This window comes from Leuresthes tenuis, unplaced genomic scaffold, assembly GCF_036924035.1.
Source record: "Leuresthes tenuis unplaced genomic scaffold, fLeuTen1.0.hap1 SCAF_1, whole genome shotgun sequence".
Lineage (NCBI taxonomy): Eukaryota > Metazoa > Chordata > Actinopteri > Atheriniformes > Atherinopsidae > Leuresthes > Leuresthes tenuis.
The window spans coordinates 6,820,669-6,846,198 of NW_027325355.1; the positions used below are offsets into that span (position 1 = coordinate 6,820,669).

Sequence of the window (25,530 nt, forward strand, 5' to 3'; positions counted from 1 at the left end):
CGTTAGCGGAGCTTTTGCGTTGGTTAATTGTTTTAGTTTCATAGCCCTCCGTTAGTGGAGTGATTTTGTGTTTTGCTCTTGGAGGATCTTTGCGCCGCCGTTATAGGTGAGCTGATAGATAACTGTAAAGGTTTCATAGTGCCTCTGTTTCTGAGAGAGCTTCTTTTGTTTAAGTCCGCCTCGTTAGGAGAGCTGCGAGTTTCTTATCTTTAATAGCTCTTTGTTTTCCTCCTGGAGTGGAGAGGCTTTTGGTTTGATCATTTTCACAGCTGCACTCTCCTCCTCCATAGTTATTGAGGAGAGTGCTCAGGAGTTTCACAGCCCCTTTCTTTGCTCTGTGAGGAGATCATCAACCTGTTGTTTATATGAATAAACAGTCTTGACTTTGAACTCGACCCTGCATCTGTGTCCTGAGGCCTCGACTAAATCTTCAGACATATTTTTATTTTGTCTATATTTAAGTTTTAGACTAATCGACGAGCAAATTGTTGGTCAGGAACATCCCTCGTGGGTCCAACTCGCCTCAGCTGAACTCAGATGGATCGTCCCAAGAAATCTACAGTACATCCAATGTGATAGAAGTACAGCCTACAACCCCTGTAGAGCTTCTGTTGCTGCTCTCTGTCACAGCTGTGGATTGTTTCTCCAGTCAGTAACTTGTTTGCTGCTCTGTCAGATAATGCAGCGACACGTGTTTCCTACAGACTGTCACAGACATTTTTGTGCTGTAGCTTTTGAATGCTGCTTTATCGACAGCTTAATTTAACTTAAAGCAGCACTTTGCTGCTTGTTTCCTCCTCTCTCCCCTGCTTTTTCTGCCTGTGCTTTTATAAAAGTGCTGCTCTGTTCTGTTAATAAACCCTTTCAGTTTACAGCCTCTGAGGCTGTTTTTACTTCTCAGACCATCCTGAAAAGGATCATGAGGCCGATGCCAGATAGTGAGGATGAGCACAGCAGCCTGGAGGAGACGTGCAGCTCAGGCTTTCTGAGAGACCACACTGAAAATGCTCAGATTGTAAATGTTCTCTCAGAGGAACAGACCTGAACAATGTTCATCTCCTAAAGCTGCTGCTGATTCTTCACACTGACTCCATATTTCTGAAACCTGGTGGTGGAAAATCTACCCGGTAACAGGATGGAAACATTGTTTTATTTTACCACAGAAAGACCAGTTTCTTTTTACAGGTGAAGCAGAGATTCTTTGATCTTTGGGTAAACTTGAGAAAGTTCTGATGTTCAGCATCTTATTGGCAGCTTTAAATACTTCTGACTGTGTCTCTGTGGGCTCCTCTCAGGAACTGCACCACCTCCTGAAGCTGTGGACAGGTTGGAGTATACCTCCCCAGCACCTGTATGCAGGAGTTCCTCCTGAAATGACCACGCCTGTAGCCTCAGCCTGCAGGACCTGCTGAAACTGCCTCTGAAGAGCCAAAGCTAGCAGACATTCAGAGAAAAGCTCCAAGCGTCTGTTAGAAGTACAGACTTTGGCTTTGGAATGATCTGATGTGAATAATGTGAGAAACTGAGCGTCTTTAAGGTGAACATTTCAAAGTTGTAGCAGTTAGTCTGTTCCTATGTTTCATGCTGCTCATTGAAGGCTGTGGAGCAGTGAGCCATGTTAAGGCTTTACCTCATTAACTGGAAGTGTGTGAGGTTGGGAACAGTTCAGGAGAACTGAGAACAAACATTTCAATCTGAAGTTTTAGTTACAAATGTTAAAGTTTGGTTAATAAAGACGATTGAACATGAAGTGTTTCGTGCACTTTTCCATCCAGCAGTGTGTGAACGTTGGTGAACTCGTCCAGTTCTGCTGTGGCTGCATCAGCTGCTGTGGTGCGGCTGCATAGATGTGGAGTGCATCCATGAAGGGAACATCGGGGTCAGGTGACCTGGCCATGTTCTCGCTCAGGTGTCCTTCAAGCTGCACTTGGGCTCCTTCAACTCGGTCCGTTTCACCTCCGAGGTCATCAGAGCCGTGTGGTCCATCCCAGTCAGTCCCACAGTCTGCCTCCACCTGAACACAAATAAAACACCATCACAGTTTTAAGCTTATTCAAGATTTTGTAGGCTTTCTGGAGACTTAAACAAAAGCGTTGGCATCTTCAGATGTTTCACTGAAACATTTTCAGTTGCAGTTTTAAACTGTGAAGCTATGAAATCAGTTCTCCTCAGTATAAACATTAAGTTCTGTAATCTAGCCAAATCATTTTAGGCCTTTTAAATGTATCATTTAAATAATGGCTCCTGATATGATGCACTCAGCTGTTTTAACACACCTGATCAGGATCCTGAAGGTGTCTGAATGATGTCCAAAGCTGGTGGGGAGACTGGCTGCCTGCTGCTCTCAGGCCGTGAAGGTTCCAAGCATCCATGAAGAAGGCAAGTTGCCTCTGCAGCTGAGGCAGAAAAGCCCAGTGGAGAGCAAAGAGATGACTCATCATCAGGGGTCAAAAGCCCTTCTCTCTCCAGGCTGAGAAACAGAGTATGGAATGGGTCAAGGACTGGAATGGAAACATCTGTCCATCAGCGTTCTATCCTGGAAGAACAAGAGACATGATTCAGAGAAACATTCCAAGCAGGAAGAGAAGATGTTTCTGCTCTGAATTAGAACTTCCAGCTGGTGGATGTTATGACTCTACAATGAGGAAACTGATGCTCATAAGTTCAGTGATGGCTTTAGAAATGTGTGTCCAGCCTAATCTGGTCTTGGTGGAGCACTCGCCTGAAAAAGTAAGTCTGAAAAGGTTTGATGCTGCTGCAAATACAAACAGTTCCAACACAAGAAATAAGAAGAAGGAAAACATGTCTGAAGGTCTTTCCCCCTCAAATATACTTTACATTTAGGAAATATGAAAAAACAACAGGCTCTGAAGCAGATGACAGATGTCATTCATGCTTTGTTCAGTGTTTTCTGTCAGTAATGGAGGACAAAGCAGAGTTTGTGAATGAGGCCAGTGAGAGTCCTGCAGAGGAACAGCAGGATGAACGTTGGGGAATAATAACACTCGTTATGTGCTCTCCTGCAGAGCTTTTCTCATAATACATCGCTATGGAAACCTCACCGTTGGTTATGGAAACTCCTTCCTGTAACGTGTGAGTCTGGGTTCTCTCCTCGCTGTTCCACCATGAAATGGGCGACCTCAGTATTCTCAGCAGCCTGTCAGAGCGCACAGGTGATGGCAAACCAGACGTGTTGATGGCACCAAGGAAGCTCTCCAGCACTGGAGATGCTCCATTGTTTGTTGCAGCAGACAGATGAACAGTTAAACGGCTGAAGCATCTATTCCAGCGTGAAGGACAAAGAAAAAGAAGATATAATGCATCAGATCTAAATCTGAAGAAGGTTCATTCACAGCTTCTTTGACACAAAGCAGAGAGACTGCACTGATGCAGCTTACAGAGGACTTTCACATAAGGATCCACTTCATATCAGACTCACTTTGCAGCAGCAGTCCCCTGGCATGAAGGAATGATTTCATCATTCTGTGTCCTGTGTTTGGGGGACTTAGTTGGATTTCTGCAAAGACGGCATCCAGCTCTGCGTCACTCAGTCAGAACAACATGTCCGACCTAAACCCCAGGAACTCCACCCGGGGAGTCTTAAGGTCGCTCAGGTTAGAATTCCACACTAAGACAGACGTGATTTCATGTAGATCTCATGGACAGAGCTCGCTGCCAAACATTCCCACAATGCACTTGGGCCTAACAGGTCTGGCAGTCTTTCCCAGCAGTGGATCCACTGACCTGTATGAACTGCCTTTCTGAGCTAAAATCATCAACTGGTTCACAGCTACGAGCCCTTAACTCACTGAACAAACTACAGCTGCAGCAGTGTTGTTCAGGCTGTTCACAGCAGAGTTAAACTGCAGTTTAACTCACTGATGACAAGGTCTTCTCCTCCTGCCTGATCCCATGAAGATAAACTCCTCTGACACACTGATCCACCTCCACACCTTCAGCACCACATTCACTGAAGAACCTCTGCATCCTGCACTCTGCTCAGTTCATTCCTCTGTATCTTTATAGAAAGTGTCTTTCTGTCTGAGAAACACTCACTGTTGAGCAGAAAGTTCACAAGAACATTTTGTTTGGGTTTACAAGTACTGAAGTCATTGAGTAGGTAAGAGTTTAACTTTTGAAACTGTGACTCCATTCTCCACCCTGGGCTGGGACTCCTGCCCCTGGAAATCTCCTTGACGACACCTCCTCCTGAATCTGATGAATAGCACCAGAAGTCATCTGGGACAACCTGGCTTGGCACCTCCTTCCACCACAGGCGCAACTGCCTCGGCCGCCGGATTAGTGGAACAATGTTCAAGGAAGTTAGCTTTCAGAGCAGGACCCAGGCCAGCGAAGAAGCTTCGAAACTTCTCCTCTCTTTGTGCCACATCTCCATAGTCGGGAAATGCCTCCACGACCAGCAAAAACGCAGACTTGCTCAAACAGGTTGGAGGAATCCTCGCGAGCTCACCGTAGTAGTCGCCGCCATCTCCCGTCCCTCCAGCCAAGGAAACTCTGGCTTCCGTCACCAGCAAAAGGAGCGGGTAGATCCACCAAACAGAGACCAACTGAACTTGACAGGGTCATGTCTCCACGCTACGTGATGCTAACTTAGCCTCGCGCTAACTCACACAGCAAGCTAACTTCCATGGACCGGCAAAAGTCTAAACATATAAAAACATCAGCTCTGCCACCAATGTAACCGACCTTGCTGGGTTCATTCAACTTAACACTTTAAAATAAAAACATTAATGGAGACTGGATACAGAGTTTAACTTTCAGAACCTGCCACCCCCGTTTTATTACTCCTACTCCCAGAATCCTCGGTACTTACTGCCTACAATACGACAACTCTAGCCAATGTGAGAGGACTCTTCACCAAAAAGCCAAGACAACATTTCTGACAGTTGAATCGTACTGAAGTCCGCTGGAGTCCAACAATGGTAACTGGGATCAAGCACCAAAAACACAAGAGCGAGAGACGCTCATTGGAGCTCCAAACGTGTCTGATGGACGACTGTTTGGTGTCTCAGGTCCCAAAGATGCTTGAATTAGAAACTGAAGGCCAAACTACACACTGTTAGGTTTAAGCTTTAACATTTGTATCAGCCAGTAAACCAGTTGGGTTGTGTGTTTTTATAAAAAGTGTCACTTAAACTGTGATCTGTCACATTCAGAGCTTGGAATCACGTTGCCCATTTCCATTTTTGGTGATAGCCAATCACGATGGCACTTCTACATAATTCAGCCCAACAGCCAATCACGTTGCCCCGTTTCCATATTTGGTAATAGCCAATCACGATGGCACTTCTCCATAATTCAGCCCAACAGCCAATCACGTTGCCCCATTTCCATATGTGCTGATAGCCAATCACGATGGCACTTTTCCATAATTCAGCCCAGCAGGACTTCAGGTGACTTTAACTACAGAAGGTAAATATATCGTTTTTTCTACGTGGCGATTTTTTTGTCAAACATGCTAATGCTATTGTACTGCTCTATATTGTACTGCTAATCAGTACGACATATTAACTTCTGTTGTCACAAAATTCTTAAATATGCATTGCTGCTACTAGTATTAGTTAATAAAGCTAGGGTATGAATGAAATCTATGTAGTATTCACTTCTGTTGTAATATATGTGTAATATGTAGGCTACTGCTATTAGTTAATAATTAGCTGTGTGTTTGTGTGATTGTATGCAAGTAAGAACTTATGTGTGTGCATGAATATATATATTTTAATAAGTTAAAAATAGTGCACATTGGTCATATTTCTGTGATGTACAAATATTAGCTGTTTGGTATAAATATTCTTTCTCTGTTAATGGCAGATGGCTTCCAAACAAAAAAAAAACACAGGGCCATGGGAGAGGAGGAGTGGATATCCCGCCTGCGAAAATTTGCTGCCTCGGGTGTTTGGCCCTCTGAGGCAGGAAACAGACCAGCACCTCGGCAGAAAAAGTGGCATGATCTGTATCTGAAGGTAAACCTGCACAGAGTGATATGTGTATCATATTAAATGTAAAGCTGTGACATATTTAAAGGGAACACCTTCTTATTTGCTGTCAAACATTAATACAGATTGAGAAATGCCCAATGCAGATGAGGGGACAAATGTCACTGTTTGGAGGTGCACAGAGCTGTAACTGTGGTTTGCATGCAAAGAAGGTATCAGAAGGCTCTCATACAATTATGACGTGCTGGTGGCAGAGCAGCCAGGGCCCTCACCTGCAGATTCACCACCACCAAAGGATGTCTCCTTAGCTGGTGATGAACCGAGAAGACCCATTGTGACTTTGGTATCAGTAAGTTAAGAGGATTTACTTATGCTGATATTTATATTAATATTATTAATATACTCAACTGTATAAAATGTACGAATTCCCAGTTAAGGTTATGTTTTTCTTTTTGTCAGTTTACAAAGCCACGGTTTGGTGGCTGTCATGGTGCCATGCTGAAGCCAAACTTAAGTTTAGCTGATAAGCATTCATCTAAGGTAATGTAAAGAGAATGATACATAGGTTGACTTTGATTTTAAAAAATGTACATTGTTATTGTTTTCATGTAGCAGTAACTATAGTGGCACTTTCATGCATTTCATTCATTTCATGTTGAAATGATCTGGTTTTATTGACTGCTATACGCATAATGATAGATAGATTAATTCACCATCATCTATGGTTATCCTATATTGTGAACTGTGCCTTTATTCCCTCAGACGTCTGATTTATCCAACCGCATCACAAGCCCCACCAAAAGAAAAGTATCACCACCTGGCTGCAGTCCCAAGAAGTTTCTGCAGATCGTTTCTCCTCTGTCTCTTCCTCCATCTCCATCTCCTGTACTTTTAAACCTCAGTCCTTTCATTGTGCCAGTTGTGTTTGTCATCCCAAATGGAAACAAACAGATTGTGCCATCTGATTCCCTGCCCTCACCTCCACTAACCCGGAGAGCTTACACCCGCACGGTGGAAAAAAACAAATGCTGTCAGTGTCACCTGCCGTGCATAAAAGAAAATGGTAGTATTATGGGAATATATACTGTCCCATTTATTTTTTTTCTATTTTTAATTGTTTAATTTATTCCTGTTTTTATTACTTCAGGTTTAATTTCACACATGTTTCTGAGTGTTTGTGTGTGTGAAATTAGTAATAAATTTGTTACATTTCAGTGAGTGTCTTCAGTTTTTTCTGCAAACATGCAAACTCATTCAGAGAAGAAGATTACATTGTTGCAGCACTTAATTCAGAAATGTAAAAATGACCATAAAAGTACATTTGATAACACTTGCTAAACGTTTGTGTCATCTTCCAATGGTGGAATCGAACCGGTGACCTTTGGATTAAGAGCCTCCTATACTATTCCACAGCAAAGTGTCATGTTCGCGTAGATTTCTCAAATGAATACACCAGAATGTGTGCTTTTACTTGAAATGGACAGCAGAGACACAAATAACTACAAGTTCATTCCATTTTTTCCCCTCATATTCTCAAAAACTCCTCTTTTCCTTCACTTTCCCCCTTCCCCCTTCCCCCTTCTTCCCCCCCTTATACAGACTATTGTTTCCCAGCTTGAACCTGCCACCCCCGTTTTATTACTCCTACTCCCAGAATCCTCGGTACTTACTGCCTACAATACGACAACTCTAGCCAATGTGAGAGGACTCTTCACCAAAAAGCCAAGACAACATTTCTGACAGTTGAATCGTACTGAAGTCCGCTGGAGTCCAACAATGGTAACTGGGATCAAGCACCAAAAACACAAGAGCGAGAGACGCTCATTGGAGCTCCAAACGTGTCTGATGGACGACTGTTTGGTGTCTCAGGTCCCAAAGATGCTTGAATTAGAAACTGAAGGCCAAACTACACACTGTTAGGTTTAGGCTTTAACATTTGTATCAGCCAGTAAACCAGTTGGGTTGTGTGTTTTTATAAAAAGTGTCACTTAAACTGTGATCTGTCACATTCAGAGCTTGGAATCACGTTGCCCATTTCCATTTTTGGTGATAGCCAATCACGATGGCACTTCTACATAATTCAGCCCAACAGCCAATCACGTTGCCCCGTTTCCATATTTGGTAATAGCCAATCACGATGGCACTTCTCCATAATTCAGCCCAACAGCCAATCACGTTGCCCCATTTCCATATGTGCTGATAGCCAATCACGATGGCACTTTTCCATAATTCAGCCCAGCAGGACTTCAGGTGACTTTAACTACAGAAGGTAAATATATCGTTTTTTCTACGTGGCGATTTTTTTGTCAAACATGCTAATGCTATTGTACTGCTCTATATTGTACTGCTAATCAGTACGACATATTAACTTCTGTTGTCACAAAATTCTTAAATATGCATTGCTGCTACTAGTATTAGTTAATAAAGCTAGGGTATGAATGAAATCTATGTAGTATTCACTTCTGTTGTAATATATGTGTAATATGTAGGCTACTGCTATTAGTTAATAATTAGCTGTGTGTTTGTGTGATTGTATGCAAGTAAGAACTTATGTGTGTGCATGAATATATATATTTTAATAAGTTAAAAATAGTGCACATTGGTCATATTTCTGTGATGTACAAATATTAGCTGTTTGGTATAAATATTCTTTCTCTGTTAATGGCAGATGGCTTCCAAACAAAAAAAAAACACAGGGCCATGGGAGAGGAGGAGTGGATATCCCGCCTGCGAAAATTTGCTGCCTCGGGTGTTTGGCCCTCTGAGGCAGGAAACAGACCAGCACCTCGGCAGAAAAAGTGGCATGATCTGTATCTGAAGGTAAACCTGCACAGAGTGATATGTGTATCATATTAAATGTAAAGCTGTGACATATTTAAAGGGAACACCTTCTTATTTGCTGTCAAACATTAATACAGATTGAGAAATGCCCAATGCAGATGAGGGGACAAATGTCACTGTTTGGAGGTGCACAGAGCTGTAACTGCGGTTTGCATGCAAAGAAGGTATCAGAAGGCTCTCATACATTTATGACGTGCTGGTGGCAGAGCAGCCAGGGCCCTCACCTGCAGATTCACCACCACCAAAGGATGTCTCCTTAGCTGGTGATGAACCGAGAAGACCCATTGTGACTTTGGTATCAGTAAGTAATGAGGATTTACTTATGCTGATATTTATATTAATATTATTAATATACTCAACTGTATAAAATGTACAAAGCCCCAGTTAAGGTTATGTTTTTCTTTTTGTCAGTTTACAAAGCCACGGTTTGGTGGCTGTCATGGTGCCATGCTGAAGCCAAACTTAAGTTTAGCTGATAAGCATTCATCTAAGGTAATGTAAAGAGAATGATACATAGGTTGACTTTGATTTTAAAAAATGTACATTGTTATTGTTTTCATGTAGCAGTAACTATAGTGGCACTTTCATGCATTTCATTCATTTCATGTTGAAATGATCTGGTTTTATTGACTGCTATACCCATAATGATAGATAGATTAATTCACCATCATCTATGGTTATCCTATATTGTGAACTGTGCCTTTATTCCCTCAGATGTCTGATTTATCCAACCGCATCACAAGCCCCACCAAAAGAAAAGTATCACCACCTGGCTGCAGTCCCAAGAAGTTTCTGCAGATCGTTTCTCCTCTGTCTCTTCCTCCATCTCCATCTCCTGTACTTTTAAACCCCAGTCCTTTCATTGTGCCAGTTGTGTTTGTCATCCCAAATGGAAACAAACAGATTGTGCCATCTGATTCCCTGCCCTCACCTCCACTAACCCGGAGAGCTTACACCCGCACGGTGGAAAAAAACAAATGCTGTCAGTGTCACCTGCCGTGCATAAAAGAAAATGGTAGTATTATGGGAATATATACTGTCCCATTTATTTTTTTTCTATTTTTAATTGTTTAATTTATTCCTGTTTTTATTACTTCAGGTTTAATTTCACACATGTTTCTGAGTGTTTGTGTGTGTGAAATTAGTAATAAATTTGTTACATTTCAGTGAGTGTCTTCAGTTTTTTCTGCAAACATGCAAACTCATTCAGAGAAGAAGATTACATTGTTGCAGCACTTAATTCAGAAATGTAAAAATGACCATAAAAGTACATTTGATAACACTTGCTAAACGTTTGTGTCATCTTCCAATGGTGGAATCGAACCGGTGACCTTTGGATTAAGAGCCTCCTATACTATTCCACAGCAAAGTGTCATGTTCGTGTAGATTTCTCAAATGAATACACCAGAATGTGTGCTTTTACTTGAAATGGACAGCAGAGACACAAATAACTACAAGTTCATTCCATTTTTTCCCCTCATATTCTCAAAAACTCCTCTTTTCCTTCACTTTTCCCCTTCCCCCTTCCCCCTTCTTCCCCCCCTTATACAGACTATTGTTTCCCAGCTTTAGCGGAGTCGGTAGAGCACCAGACTTTTAATCTGAGGGTCCAGGGTTCCAGTCCCTGTTCAGGTAATGCTTTCTCCAAATATGTCATGGTTGCTATCATCTTACACTTCTATGAATGCACCGTCAGGTAGACTGATCAGTATTAGTTTAGTACAAGTGCGTTTACTTCATTCATTTTTGTTTCCTTCTCCTGAGCAACGACTGTTGCAGTGGGTGATTTGTGGATGCACCACACCCACCATCTGTATCTAACAAACATCCTAGAAAAGTCCTGATGTTCTGCTGCACAGTTCGTGAAGCAAGAACGTCCAGATTTTTTAAAATGAAAGAGGACGCATTTTCTTTTTCACATGAATGCAATGCAATTACAGGGAGAACCAGAGGAAACCAAAGCAACTGGGTGTAGCAGAGCATGATGTCTTCAGAGGATGCTTAGTATGATTATTCCCCCGGCTTTAACACAGAGATTGTTTATCACCTGTCGTGGCTGTAGCTCAGGTGAAATCAGCAATCAGGAGGTCAGTGGTTCAACTCCAGCTTCCAGACACTGAATCCCCAATGTATCCATCAGTGTATGAATGGACTAACCCAGTGTTGGAATGCATGTAGTTATGTGTAGACTTAAGATGTGCTGTATGAGCGTGAGTGCATGTAGTGTTAGAAGCACTTTGAGTGGTCAGTTAGACAAGAAAAGCACTATACAAGTCCATTTACCCACATGAGCTGAAGCAACTCATGAAGTTAAGAAGGCATTTCACTTCAAAGACAGATCACAACATGAACTGGTGTACAGCGCAGAGCCATTATTTATCTTGCATCTTCTAAAAAGTCAGGCAAATCTCTTCCTCTGCAGATGTAACTCGACATTTAAACGTCTGAAGGCTGGTGCAAAAAAATATAAAATAAAATGTCAATCAAGTTTATCAAATCAATTCACAATTTTAATCATACAATCCAAAGCGCTCTGCTAATCAATACAAACAGTTTAACAATGCCTTTACAAGTTTGCAAGCGTTTTCATGACGATTATCTTCCAATCGAGGATATTTCCCTGAAAAAAATGGCAAATACATCACAACTATTTTCATTAACTGACTTAAAAACATCCCGCCTCAGTTACAGTTTACATCAGTTCCATTTTTACACCCACCCCCCATATGTGAATGAATTACCATACAATCTATAATCAGAAGAAGTCGAAGTAAGTTCCTCATTATTGTCCCATTATTTAGAACAATATTATTCAGTCTTTAAAAAGACACATTAAAGTGATAAAATTCATTCTTACAAATTAGGACACAAACTGTCTAAAGTGCATTAGCAGATACATCAACATATGTTTGGATTTTCTTATTCAAAAGTGATGAAGCAAGTCTGCAGCTATGCATGCGACACAAAGAGGACAAAGTCGGACACAGTGTTCACTAATTTGACCTGATCAAAGCTTCCATCTCACAGATGAATTTGAGTTGAAATTTATGATCAGATGTGTCCCAGCTCTGTGTTGCGTTCCTTTTAGGGATAACCAGTGCATATGGACCTGATTGACCTATCTCCTGCTCCACCCAGTACCTTAAAATGTACACATGAGCAATATTAATAGCATTCATAGTACAGCTAATGCACTTAATTAAATCAAACAAGTTCAGTGTTGCAAGAAACAAACAGCTGACATCAAATCCTGGTGAAACAATAGTTTATACTTTGAATTTGCATTAAAACTAAATCCTTTCTTTTTCTGTCTCAGCACCGGGCCGTAGTTGTGGTCAATATTTATTTTTTCTTACCCAAGAGTGTCGTTGCGTCCATCAATCCAGAACCAGGTGTTGTCAGTTTCTTTTAACCCAATCCAGTATCCATGGTTAGGGCTCTGGTAATACCGGATGTTTTTACTGACAAATTCCTGGAAGTCATGACATGGCGGATCATCGGAATCATTCACACTTTAGTAAAGGCATCAGTTATAATAATTTAAAAGAAAATGGAAATTTGGAAAATGCCATTTATGCTCTTTATAGCTCACCTGTTCTTGCAGATTATCAATAACAACCAGATCTGCAGCTTTGTCTTTGCAATAAGTTCGACTTTGTGGCCATGTCTTCCAACTTGGGGGTTCATCATAAAACAGGTAGCACTTTTCCTGGTAAAGAATCCAGCCCTTCCCGACAGGGCTGACACTCACGAAATGAGCGGAGAAATTGATTAATTATTAAATCTAACATGTCAAAATCAAATGACAGCCTTTTTAAACTGACTGAAATTATACGGATTAGACCAACTTGGATTTTAATGAATGTGATTTAATTGGAATCTTATTACAATGAATTGGATTACAATTAGTTTAAAATGGACTGTAGTTGAAATGCCTCGAGATAACATTTGTTGCGATTTGATGGTATGTAAATAAAACTGAATGATAACAAATGATAAAACCTTAAAAGACTTATGACTGTTACCCTACATGAGGAACTATAAATCTATCTACTTCTAATATTTCCATTCTGGAGCATCTTTTTTGGCAGGACGTTTTCTTCCAGAATAAATCCAGCAGGTATAAACTCAAGATATTAAATGTTTTTTTCAACTTTATTAGTTGCGTTTCAGGTCTGAAAAATGTTTTTAAAAAGTTGTGATGTGGGTTAGTAATAAAGAAAATTAGACGATACTTATTATGATTTGGCACAAAAGATGTTCAGAGGAGCTAAAGTTTGTCCTCAAATGTGATTAAAAACAATGTTCCTCAGAGAAAGACTGGAAGGGATCTGCATATTTCTGCTTCTACAGAGCAGAATATCATTAAAGCATTCAAGGAATCTGGAGGAGTTTCAGTGTAAAGGACAAGGGAGCAACCCTAAGCTGGACACCAGTGACCTCTGACCCCTCAGACGGCGTTGCATCAAGAACCGTCATTCATCAACAGCTGATAGAAGCACATGGACAAGGGATTACTGTGGAAACTTTTGTCAAGCACTACAATACAGAGTTCCATTCACAAGCTTTACTGTGCAGACAAGAAGCCTGATGTTAACCTCGTCCAGTGGCGGCGTCCACTTTTCTGGGCTCGGAGGCATCTGGGATGGACCATCACACGGTGGAAACGTGTACTGTGGTCAGACCCATCAGTATTCCAGATCTTTGTTGGAAGAAATGGAGCAAAGAGCAAAAGCAGCATCCAGCCTGCTGTCAGCAACCAGTCCCTGCAGCCAGGCTCTGTGATGGTATGGGGTTGGATCAGGGCCCTCGGCAAAGCTCATTTCCACTTCTGTGATGGCAGCATTAATGCAGAAAAGCTCACTGAGATTTTACAGCAACATATGCTGCCTTCAAGGCCACATCTTTTCCAGGGACGTCCAAGCATTGTTCAAGCAGACCATGGAAAACCACATTCTGACACATTCCAAAGGCCTGGCTGAGGAAGAAGAGGGTGCGGGTGCTGGACTGGCTGCCTGAACTTTGAAATTACAAATATGGTTATGTGCCTGAACTGCTGCACAGTTTAAGATGATTTTACTGGAAGAAAAGCTCTTCATCACTTGATATTCTCAATGCCTGAATGTCTTTTCAGTGTCATGAGAAGGAAGATTACAAAGCTTTACAGGCATGCATTTTACAGGCCTGAAATGCATAAAGAGATATACACGACCAAGATGACGAAACAATGACGTCAAGGCTACTTTTTTTTGTTTTGGGACTCTCTAAAACAAGGCTTCTGAAAGCAGAGGGTTTTCTTATCAACATGAAACTGATGTTTTAATTCTCACTTTCTGAAGAAATCAGAAACATGACATCAAAATTGAAAATGTTGATGCAGGTCAGACGTTGCATCAGGGTTGAAAGGTAAGAATGTGTTCAAAACGGTTTAAATCTCTTTAAAGAAGGCAGAGAAGATTTTACTTTTGGACAAACTAAAGTAACACACTGGGGCGCACTGGAACAGTGATTTCCATGTGTTATGATTGGAGTGTGGAGATGGTTTGCTTTGTATGTGTTGCAGTTAATTCATATGGTGGTTATTGTTTCAGGGTTGGATTTCTGCGTATGTTGAGGATTGACAGTGTTTGTGCTGATCCTTTGGGGGGGGGGGGGGGGGGGGGGGTACTGTCTCTTTAAGAGGACGAGTAAAGTGGGTTGGTGTGAGCTCATGTTAAAAAAAACGTATGCTTGTGTTGAACCGTGGACCGTTTGGATGGATTAAAAAGTTGCAAAAACGAAGATGGACGTGGTTTTTGGCTGTTCATTTTGAGGGTGCATCACATGCAGAACTGTGAGGTCATAATGAGTGATGACATCACTTCTTGTGATGTCAGCAGCGATGGTGCTCTGTTCTCAGTCACCAGTCATCACGTGTGCTGTTCTGCTCTCTTTTTCAGCTTTATGATCTTAACTGTAAATAATATGCAGCACATGTTCATAGAGCCCAGGCAATGGTGGGGAACATGGATTGTATGAATGCTGAGTGAAATGTAAATGAAAACAGAAGCAGTGACCTGCAGATCCTTTATATATATGTGATAACTGAATCTGAATGTATCAGTGTCCAGGTCAGTAATAATGTATTTATTGTATGTTACGGTGCTCACAGCTGCTTTCTGCACGCCTCACCTGGAAGTATCTTTGAAGCTGCTTTGTATGTTGTCTACACTGACTGTGAAGCAAAAGTAACACAACAGCCACATCTTCAGGCTGTTCTCAGTGTTTCCAGCACAATCATTCAGCTGTTTTCATGCATCAACATAATACAGTAATAACAGTGTAGTTATGGTTGTTTCTATTCAGAGCTGCTTACAAGCAGAATGGGATTATTTCTATGTGTCAACATACAGTGTATAACATCATTTCTAGTAAAAATCTGACTTTGAAAGATGTTAAAATGACAGAATCAGCATGTAAATGATAAAGTGTCTTCCTGTGGATGTTCTCAGATATGTACAGTATGAACACTGTGATCCTTTCCCACATGTCCCAGTATGTTTGATTATGTTCCAAGTGAGGGTCAGACTGGAGAAAGTGTCATGAAGCTGTCACCCTTAAACAACGCTAAAAAAGCCAATATCACAGACAGAGAAAAGTTAGATCATGAGAGAGAAAAAAACTCTTGAAACTTTCTGTGAACAAAGCAAGGAGGTCAATAAATAAGTCTACACCTCATTACAGTGGTTAATATTTCTGTCAGAATAAGTTTTGTTTGCATCTGTGTGGTTGTGGACATATTTGATCGAAGGGAACTTCAGATTGAAACCTCGCCAGTGAAGAACTGAATGTAGCACAACGTGTTGGTGTAAAAGACCACTCTGATGCTTAGAAGTCCATACTCCCACCAACTAGTTTAAAACTGAATAATCCTTTCAGATGAGAGATGAAACGTCTTCAAGAACCAAGAAGAAGAAGAAGTTGCCCTTATTCAGGCTCTTACCCACAAAGTGTCACAGTGAGGAGCCCCCTTTCCAATCAGTAAACCTTCTTCTAAAAAAGTAGCCCTGAGCAGCTGCCTCCAGCTCCTCTGAGGGACACACCTGCTGAACTGGTCATTGACACGGAAATAAAAAGGCTGCAGACAGAGCAAAACTCCTGCTTTGGAGATGAACCCTCACAGTTCATGAAGTAATATTATAAAATAACAATGATTTTAACCATCTGTAATTATACTGGGGCAGCTGCTTATCTGAAGTGTTGCATATGTCACTGTGATCTATGTTATTAATGTCCAAACACATGTGAGCTGTGTTTAGATTTAGCCAAAAGCTGAAGTGGAGAAGAAGATCTTGGAATAAAGAAAGAGGAAAGGATGATGCACAGTTTTTACAGTAATGAATGACACACAGTGGTTCCAACGGTGCCCTGGAGCTGTTCACATCTGGTCTTAACGTGATGATCAGAAAAGTGATTTAAGTACATCTGTGAACACGTTCAACAAAGATTCAGCTGCTCTTTTCTCCACCTCTCGGCCAAACTCGGTAGTTCTTGTGATGGGAGATTTCAACTCGTGTAACCTCTCCCAGGAACTGACGAGCTCCAAACAGCTGGTGACATGCGCCATGCAGGACAGCAACACACTGGACCACTTCTACTCCACCATAAAACCCTCATACCGCTCCATCCCCCACGCTGCCCTTGGACACTCCGACCACTGCATCATACAGATGGTCCCCACATACAGGCAGGAACTGAGAAGGGCCAAACCATCCAGGACTACAGTAAGGAGGTGGACTCCAGAGGCAAGGGACAGGCTTCAGGACTGCATGGAGTCTACTGACTGGGAGTCACTGAGGGGCCCTGAGGATGACAACGGCAGCTTTTCTGACACTGTATGTTCGTGCATCAGCTTCTGTGAGCAGGTCTGCCTCCCAACCAAAACCATCACAAGGTACAATAACCAAAAGCCCTGGTTCTCCAAGCAGCTCAGAGAGCTCAGGCGCCGGAAAGAGCAGGCGTACAGAGAGGGTGACATGGACACATTCAGGCTGGCCAGACAGGGCCTCAAGAAGCCATCAAAAATGCTAAAGAGGACTATAGAGCCAGACTGGAGCGTGATTCAGGCACCAACGACCCTGGTTGGTAGAAGCCCTGGGGTCGCCCCCTCCCCCAGACTAGCTGATGATCTCAACACCTTCTACACCAGGTTTGAGAGACCCCCTGCTGCTCCATTGTCTCCAATCCCCCCCCTCTCTCGCTCACAGGCACTGAGAGCTCACCGCCACCCACTTCTCATCCCCTTATCACATATGTGTATGATGAAATAGTTTTTAACGTATTCTGTGTGTAAATTCTCCCAGAAAGGTAGCATCATATGATATGGCAGGTTGTGTGTGTTTTTCTTTCACTTTACTCAAAGAAAGTTAATGCCTTAGCATGCAGGAGGTGTTGTTATTGTACCCCAACTCCTTGGAACACAGTAAACACCTCACCTATGAATACATTAAGAAACAGTGAAAATATAGTTCTTGATCAGCAAACCTAATGCATCTGATATATGTTAGATTAAGCTTTACTTTAATAGCACATATCAAATCAAACACGGGGGAAATCTTCCTCTTCCTAAGTGGCTCCATCCTCTTACCTATCCTTCTCTCCTCACTCTCCCTAATCTCAAAACTATCTCTCTCTCACTTAACTCCCCAAACTATCTCCAAATTACATTAACGCTATCCAAACTCGAGTATCCTGAACCTGAACTGACCGCAACTCTCCATAAAAAAACACATCTTAAATGGAGACTGAGGGGTTTATATGCTTGTCAATACTCGGGCATATAAATCTGACAAAATCTGAAGCCCTTCCGGAAGCAGTCACGTGGTTGGGACAGGTAGTGAGATTGCGGACGTCATAATTTATGGCTCCTCCCCTAAATGAAGTAAGCCGTCTCCTCCATTACTCGAAACACGCTTCGAAGACTCAGCACATTTCGGAACATCACTACAGGAAGCTGCATGCAGGTGAGTCCAGAAAAGAATAAATGTGGCGGTCAAACATTTGCAGAAATGTCTTCAAAGTGCTTTGTGTCATGGGTTTGATTCCTGCACCTGGACACGGGCAGTCAGAACATGTACTAAAGAGTAAAAAAGTTCAAATAACCTGGCTGCTCTTCACAGTTAGCATGTCCTGCTAATGCTAATGCTAATGCTCTGCAAACCGTTGTACTCAAAGCAGAAAGCAGAAACACAACATCAACTATAGATTGCAATAAGCCGGCCAGATGGACAAATAAAATGGAGCTTTATCCTTCTACCTGTGTGTTAAACATACTTCTGGACCCTTTTCTTCCGATTTTCTCACTTTGTTGGACAGTTTTTGACCATCTTGTCACATTTTCCACTAAAGCTGCAGTTTTCTAAACTTCTTTCTGTAGTTTTGCTTAAATCCTTTGTCATTTAAAACTTGATGATCAATGTAAAATTTAGAATAGTTATTTCCAGGCTTATCTGGGTATCATTTGGCTTTTTGATAAAAATGTGGAGCAAAAACATGTGATATGATGTGTTTAATGTACACACTATGCCATATTTCATGATTAGATCTTAAAATGGGACTTAATTATGGTCAATATAAATTCTTCAATTACATTAAGAGTTTATGTTGTTTGAAGAGGAATCATAGCATTATAATATAGATTTGCCAGTGATCCAGGAAAGTATCACAGGAGCAGTAGAAATATACAGTTCAGCATCAGTGTCTGAATTCTCAGATTTACACTCAGAAGCCCATTAAAAGACAGTCTGACTGTCCTCTTCAGAAGTGTCTCATGAAAGCTTCATTTTTCAGTTTCCTTTACATATCCAATATTTTCTTTTATCCACGTATCAAAAAGGACTGACCGCATGATAAAAAGGTTGTACATGTCTTTACTCATAAAGTCCACCTGCCAACATCTGGAGTTAAAATGAAGCTAAAATGATCTTTATTAGGAGGATCTGTGCAACTTTTAGGAGCTGATACTCTGATCTGACCACAACACAAGATCACTTTTTACTCTTTAACTGGACACATATGTTTACCAGGTAAGATCATTTTATAATCAAATAAAGGAGACTGTAGGTTATTTGGGTTGAAAAACATTTCAGAGTTTCCTTCATGTCAAACTTTAGGTTTCACTAAAGTAGCTTTCTGGAATGAATCACTGGACGAGCACTTCTGATGCCAGAAAAACACTCTTTTATATTTAAATGACAGCCTCAGAATGGTCCACTTCATGTTGTTCTTCAGACTGTCTCAGATCAGTCAGACAGCTCCTGCCGACGTGCTGTTAGTCACAAAAAACTAGATCATTCCCCCACTGAAACATCACATCTTCTCAGTTTCAAGCCTCAGTCCAGACTGAAGCTCCCTGAGTGCTGAACCGTGGGCTTCAGAGTTTAACCTGTGACAAATCTGAGATTACTCTGTTACTTTTCTGGATCCCTGACAGCTTCTGGAAATGAGAACAAATTTAGAAATAGAGAATATCTGAAGTTCAGGCTTTGGGATGATATTGGAACCCTTTCCTCAAACAGTATCATTGTTTTAATGTAGTAAAATGATTTAAGTTGATCATGTTACACTGACTGAGATTCATGGGCTATTGCACACAGTGGGTGTCATTCTACAGAGTATATTATTAAATTTTGTCTGAATTTGATCAAAAAGCTCCAAATATTTTGAACTGTGACCTTAGTGGGTCTTTTAAGAACCATTTTAAAGTTCTCAGGAATTTAGATAAAAACCACAGTAATAAGTTTAATGAAATATGACTAGATGGTTAGAAACTGTCCAGAAAGGTTATCAAGAGAAGAAGAAAAGTGGGTGTGGTTTAACATGCTGCCCGCCACAGCTGGATCTTATTGTTTGTACTGACATTTGCAGACAGAGTCCATCAGTCGGACGACCAGGACCAGAATGGAGCAGCAGAACCAGGATCCAAACCCGTCCTCCAAGAACAGAGCCGGTTCATCCTCTGGTTCCACCGGGCTACAGGTCAGTGTGGAGGACATTAAAGACATGAGGACGAGTGTTGAGGCTCCGCGTATCGTCCGCTTGTTCTGCTTTTACTTCAAATGTGGAAAAAGTGTTTCCTGGTTGCATCTCCTCTCACTGATACAAATGTGCTTAGACCAGGGGTGGGAAATTAATTTTTACAAGGGGCCACATGAGAAATTGTGTCAGAGGGCCACACCAACAATAACTTGAAATTGATTCTGCTCAACTTTCTCCCACTGTAAAATGTGCAAAATTATATAATTTGAATAGCTAGTACCACTTCAAATGTGGAAATAGTGTTTCTTGGTTTCATCTCCTCTCTCTGATACAGATGTGCTTAGACTGAAAATGTGCTGCAGGCTGAATGATCTGCTGGAAGAAACTCAGTGGCCAGATTGTTGTGGTGGGACATTTTTTTGGCTCGCAGTCTTCAGATTTGAGAGGTTCAGGAGCTAATCTTCATTATTTGTGTTTAAAGTCTCTGGATTACATGAATTAAACCTGGTGGTGGTAATACTTCTGGGTCTTTAATGGTTAGATGACAGGTTTGTAGATCTCTCTACCTCAGGGTAAAGAGTTGTTTTAGAGAGAAACAAAGGTTGAGTTAAAACTGTTTCCCTGATAGCTGTTGAGCTCAATGGCTGCAGACCTCTGGGTTGTAAGCTGGAACAAAGGGTTAGTGTCAAGAATGTCATGTATTACCACCACTGTTACTTTCATTCATTTAAACCAGGGGTCAACCTTTTTCAGTCCAACCTCTACAAGTTGTTTAATTGAACAACTTGGACAAGACTGTGCTTCCTTCTATCATTTATAAATATTGTAGCACAAGTTCCTTTTCAGAATTTCATCATGGCAAAAAATAATTAGTGAAAGATCAAAAAGCAAGAGTTTACTACTCAAAAACCTGAACGTGTGCAGAACACATCAGAGCACAGTGCTGACAGCTGAGGGCACTTCTAAACACACTCTCAGCATTCATGTTTGATCTGAGATATTGAGACCTGTGGCTCGGTCGATACACGTCCAGTTAGAATATGTTGGTTAGCTTAGAGAAATCTTTTGTGTGAACTTCAGAAGGATCTAATCCTTCTTCCTCTCTGTCATTGCAGAAACATATAGCCCAAGAGGGCTCCAGATGTCACTTCTGTAAACACTGTGGGAAAGTTTTCAAAAGATCATCACATCTAAGGTATCATCAGAGGCTTCACACTGGAAAGAAACCATATAGCTGTGGTCAGTGTGGGGCAGCTTTCACTACATCTTCCAATCTTAAGACACACCAACGTATTCACACAGGACAGAAACCTTACAGCTGTAGTCAGTGTGGAGCAGCATTCACAACATCTTCCTCTCTTAAGATACACCAACGTATTCACACAGGAGAGAAACCATACAGCTGTGGTCAGTGTGGAGCAGCTTTCACTACATCTTCCAATCTTAAGATACACCAACATATTCACACAGGAGAGAAACCATACAGCTGTGGTCAGTGTGGAGCAGCTTTCACTCAATTATCTGGTCTAAAGGCACACCAACTTATTCACACAGGAGAGAAACCATACAGCTGTAGTCAGTGTGGAGCAGCTTTCACTACATATTTCGAGCTTAAGTCACACCAACGTATTCACACAGGAGAGAAACTATACAGCTGTAGTCAGTGTGGAGCAGCATTCACAACATCTTCCTATCTTAAGATACACCAACATATTCACACAGGAGAGAAACCTTACAGCTGTGGTCAGTGTGGAGCAGGTTTTGCTCGATTATCCAGTCTAAAGACACACCAACGTATTCACACAGGAGAGAAACCTTACAGCTGTGGTCAGTGTGGAGCAGCTTTCACTACTTCTTCCGATCTTAAGACACACCAACGTATTCACACAGGAGAGAAACCATACAGCTGTGGTCAGTGTGGAGCAGCTTTCACTACATCTTCCAATTTTAAGAAACACCAACGTATTCATACAGGAGAGAAACCTTACAGCTGTGGTCAGTGTGGAGCAGGTTTTGCTCGATTATCCAGTCTAAAGATACACCAACGTATTCATACAGGAGAGAAACCTTACAGCTGTGGTCAGTGTGGAGCAGGTTTTGCTCGATTATCCAGTCTAAAGACACACCAATGTATTCACACAGGAGAGAAACATTACAACTGTGGTCAGTGTGGAGCAGCATTCACTGAATTATCTAATCTTAAGAAACACCAACGTATTCACACAGTAGAGAAACCTTACAGCTGTGGTCAGTGTGGGGCAGCTTTCACTGAATTATCTCACCTAAAGACTCACCAGCGTTTTCACACTGCAGATAAATTATTGGTTTAAATCAACAATATATTTTACGGCAGATAAGAAAACATTCACCTGGGAGCAGCAACAGGAACTACCAATCAGAAGAATTTCCCTTGTTCAGATTAAAAATCTTCTTTGTGGATTACCACCTTCTCTTGTCAGGACTTTTGTTCTGAATGTTCTGTGGGTAGCACATGTTTGAAGAATCATTGAATATGCTTTATAATTTGTTGGGATAGTTGGGAACTATGGACAGATCTCCCACCGTTCAAGAAAAATATAGCATCAGTTCTGAGTTGATAGACGGAACAATATCAGTGCCTTGAGATGACATTTGTTTTAATTTGGCGCTATATGAATAAAACTGAATTGAATTGAAAATGCAATCTTTTTGAAAGTAGATACACGTTTTATTGTATTATACTGAACATATATGTTTTGTTTAAAGTTAAAATTCACAAAGTAGCTGTGCACCAGCTGTGGGTATGTTTGTAAACATACAACATCTTTAGAAGCAATATATCATTTCAGTTTGATGTAAAGTCTAGCTTTACACTTGTTTGTATTTCATTGTTCTGCATTTTATTAAAGGTTAGATGTCAACATTTCTCATGCGTTTCATCTTCTTGCTACAGAGATATTTAAAAAAAAATGTGTTTGGTTCTAATCTTTGTGCTAATCTTTCCCAAAGAATTTTTAACGCAGTCTGAAAAAGGTTTGGAGTTGTTCCCTGTACTTTCCAGACAGCTGTTTGATTGTCATGACTAAAGCTGAAAGTTAAGGCTGTTCCAACACTAAAAGGGCACGAGGCTCAACTTCAAGCTGTGAAACTATGTCAAATGTTTGTTGTGTTGGTGTCAAGAAAATTCTCTTAAAATGAGGCTCAGAGTCGCTGGAGACAATTAATACCAAACATTTATTCTCACAGCAAGGAGTCTGCATGACATATCAAGAAGCTGACACAGATTTGTCTGAGTTTAAAAAAAAACAAACAATGATGCTATCGCTATTTAGTTTCCACTTTGTTTATTCTGTACATTTCTGTATATAACAGTGCTGAGCCTGAGTGAGATGGAGATTTCAATTTCCCAGAGGCAACCTCCCAAAGGGATTAATAAAGTCATCCATCCATCCTATGAGATCACTGGCCACACAAGGTTATGCGACATTCAGTCAAACAAGGATTAGACAGAAGTTGAAATAAGATAGATAAGAGGACTCTCAGTACACAGTGTCTCTTGACCCTGCAGCATCTCACACGTGGTACTTCCTTTTTGTCATAATATAACTTCATGATTTTTTTTTAACATATCTCTCCTGTTTATAATAGAATAGAAGGTGTAAATTCACAGTAGAGTCATATATACACATGCATTTTTTTGTATATCTTTTACGTCATTGTCATTGTTAAACAGTTTGTTATGTTGACCTCTGTTTGTTCTTGGCTCTCAGTCTCCATGTTGCTGATCCTGGATCTGCTGAGATGTCCCAGGTCATTGTTGGCTTTGATCCTCATACATTTATCTTTGTCCTGAGAAAGAAGAAATTCCAAAAAGTGAAACAGGGACTGCTTATGGATTTGACATAGCCTATATCATGTCAGCGTTCATTTGGGTCTGCCGTTTTTCATTAAGTTTCAGACTTGTTATTGGATTCAAATGTTGATGAGTTTCTGTGTCAGATAGGCTCCAGTCCCCCTGAAACCATGTAAAGCAAATGGAAGGATGGATAGTTTGTGGCACCTTTATTCATTCATTCCACTTCGGTATTGAAATATTTTTGTTCCATTCATTGTAAAGTTATCCTGAAGATAACAGGCAGGATTTGAACCAGCTGTTGCACCACTGGCAAGTTATCGTTCACCTTGAGACTCTCTCTCTAAAACCTTATAATCAGGTTAGAAATATAGGGGTAATATTGAACTCAGACCTGAACTTTAACAGCCACATTAAATCAATAACATCAGCAGCTTTTTACCATCTAAAAAACATCACCAGAATCAAAGGAATAGTGTCTAAACCAGACTTAGAAAGACTAATCCATGCATTTGTCTCCAGCAGGCTGGACTACTGTAACGGCCTGCTCACTGGGCTCTAAACAGGCTGTAAGACAGCTGCAGTACATCCAGAACGCTGCTGCTCGAGTCCTGACTAGAACCAGGAAATACAACCATATTAGTCCAGTGCTCAGGTCTCTGCCCTGGCTTCCTGTCGCTCAGAGAATAGACTTTAAAACAACTCTACTCCTGTACATCTCTGACATGTTAGAGCCATATGAACCAACTTGAACTCTGAGAACCTCAGGGAGGGGTTTCCTGCTGGTGCCCAGAGTCAGGACTAAACAAGGTGAGGCTGCGTTTTAGTTTTATGCTCCTAAAATCTGGAACAGTCTTCCAGAAGATGTGAGACAGGTCTCAACTCTGACTATGTTTAAATCCAGGCTGAAAACAGTTCTATTTAGCTGTGTATATGACTCTCTTCACTTTTCATTCAATTGATTAATGATTATTTTTTGTTTTATGGAATTATTTTATTTGCCTTCTTGTGATTTTATGTAGCTGTAAAGCACTTTAAATTGCCTTGTGTACAAATTGTGCTCTAAAAATAAACTTGCCTTGCCACATGAAACACAATCGATGTCATTTATTCACTTGCTACTGTACTGTTTGCTACCAACAATCAATAAAGTATAATTAATTTGATTTAAAGCATATTTGTGAGAGTGATCTTTTTTTTCAATGCCATTTATGCTTTTTACAGAACAATTGATATATTTAAGGATGGTTGAAGGCTGGTTAAAAGTAGTTAAATATTTCTGAAGCCGATTCTTATCTGTTTACATGTGCAAAATTATGTAATATTGTTTTACATGCGCTTAGTTGGAGAAAGTTGGAGAGCAAACTCCAACAAAACAACATGAGGGAGGTGTAGAGTGGTCTGAGAACCATCGGTGGCCATGAAAAAAAGAGTGGCCTGGGAATGGAAGGAGGCCACTGAGTTAAACTTGTTCTTTAACCCCTCTAACTCCTGATCCCTTACCATCTACCTCAACCTTATCTTACCTTATGTCTGCATCTGTGTTCCAAGTCTTCAACAATCACAAAAACATTGAATGATATTACAGAACTCATGCTCCATGCTTATAGCAGCAGTTTTATTGAACAAAGTGCATGAAATTGGGAACTTTAAAATAAACTACAGTGCAATGCAAAGTGTCATTAAACCTGGCTAAGAATGAAAATTCAAACGTTTTATTATACTAAGCTGCTGACATCAAAGCACTACAATTTAAAACTTGATTTAAATCTTTGTGTATAAAATTCAAAAACGATTTCAATCAATTGAAGTGAACCACAACACAGCAGTAAGTCAAATAGGATATTTTACACAGCAACATGAAAAAAACCACGTTTATAAAAA

At 40.9% G+C, this 25,530-nt stretch overlaps 2 protein-coding genes across 2 annotated transcripts in view; both read left to right on the forward strand.

Annotated features, from left to right (window-relative positions):
- Positions 1-25,530, forward strand: part of LOC140292446 (NACHT, LRR and PYD domains-containing protein 3-like) — a 405,682-nt gene that overhangs the window by 285,985 nt on the left and 94,167 nt on the right. The gene's annotated exons all lie outside the window — the stretch shown is intronic.
- Positions 14,167-25,530, forward strand: part of LOC140294818 (uncharacterized) — a 42,580-nt gene continuing 31,216 nt past the window's right edge. Inside the window, exons 1-2 of the mRNA XM_072379616.1 lie at positions 14,167-14,178; positions 20,930-22,061. Of these exons, the coding sequence (XP_072235717.1) occupies positions 14,167-14,178; positions 20,930-22,061 (1,144 nt within the window). The remainder of the gene's footprint in view (positions 14,179-20,929; positions 22,062-25,530) is intronic.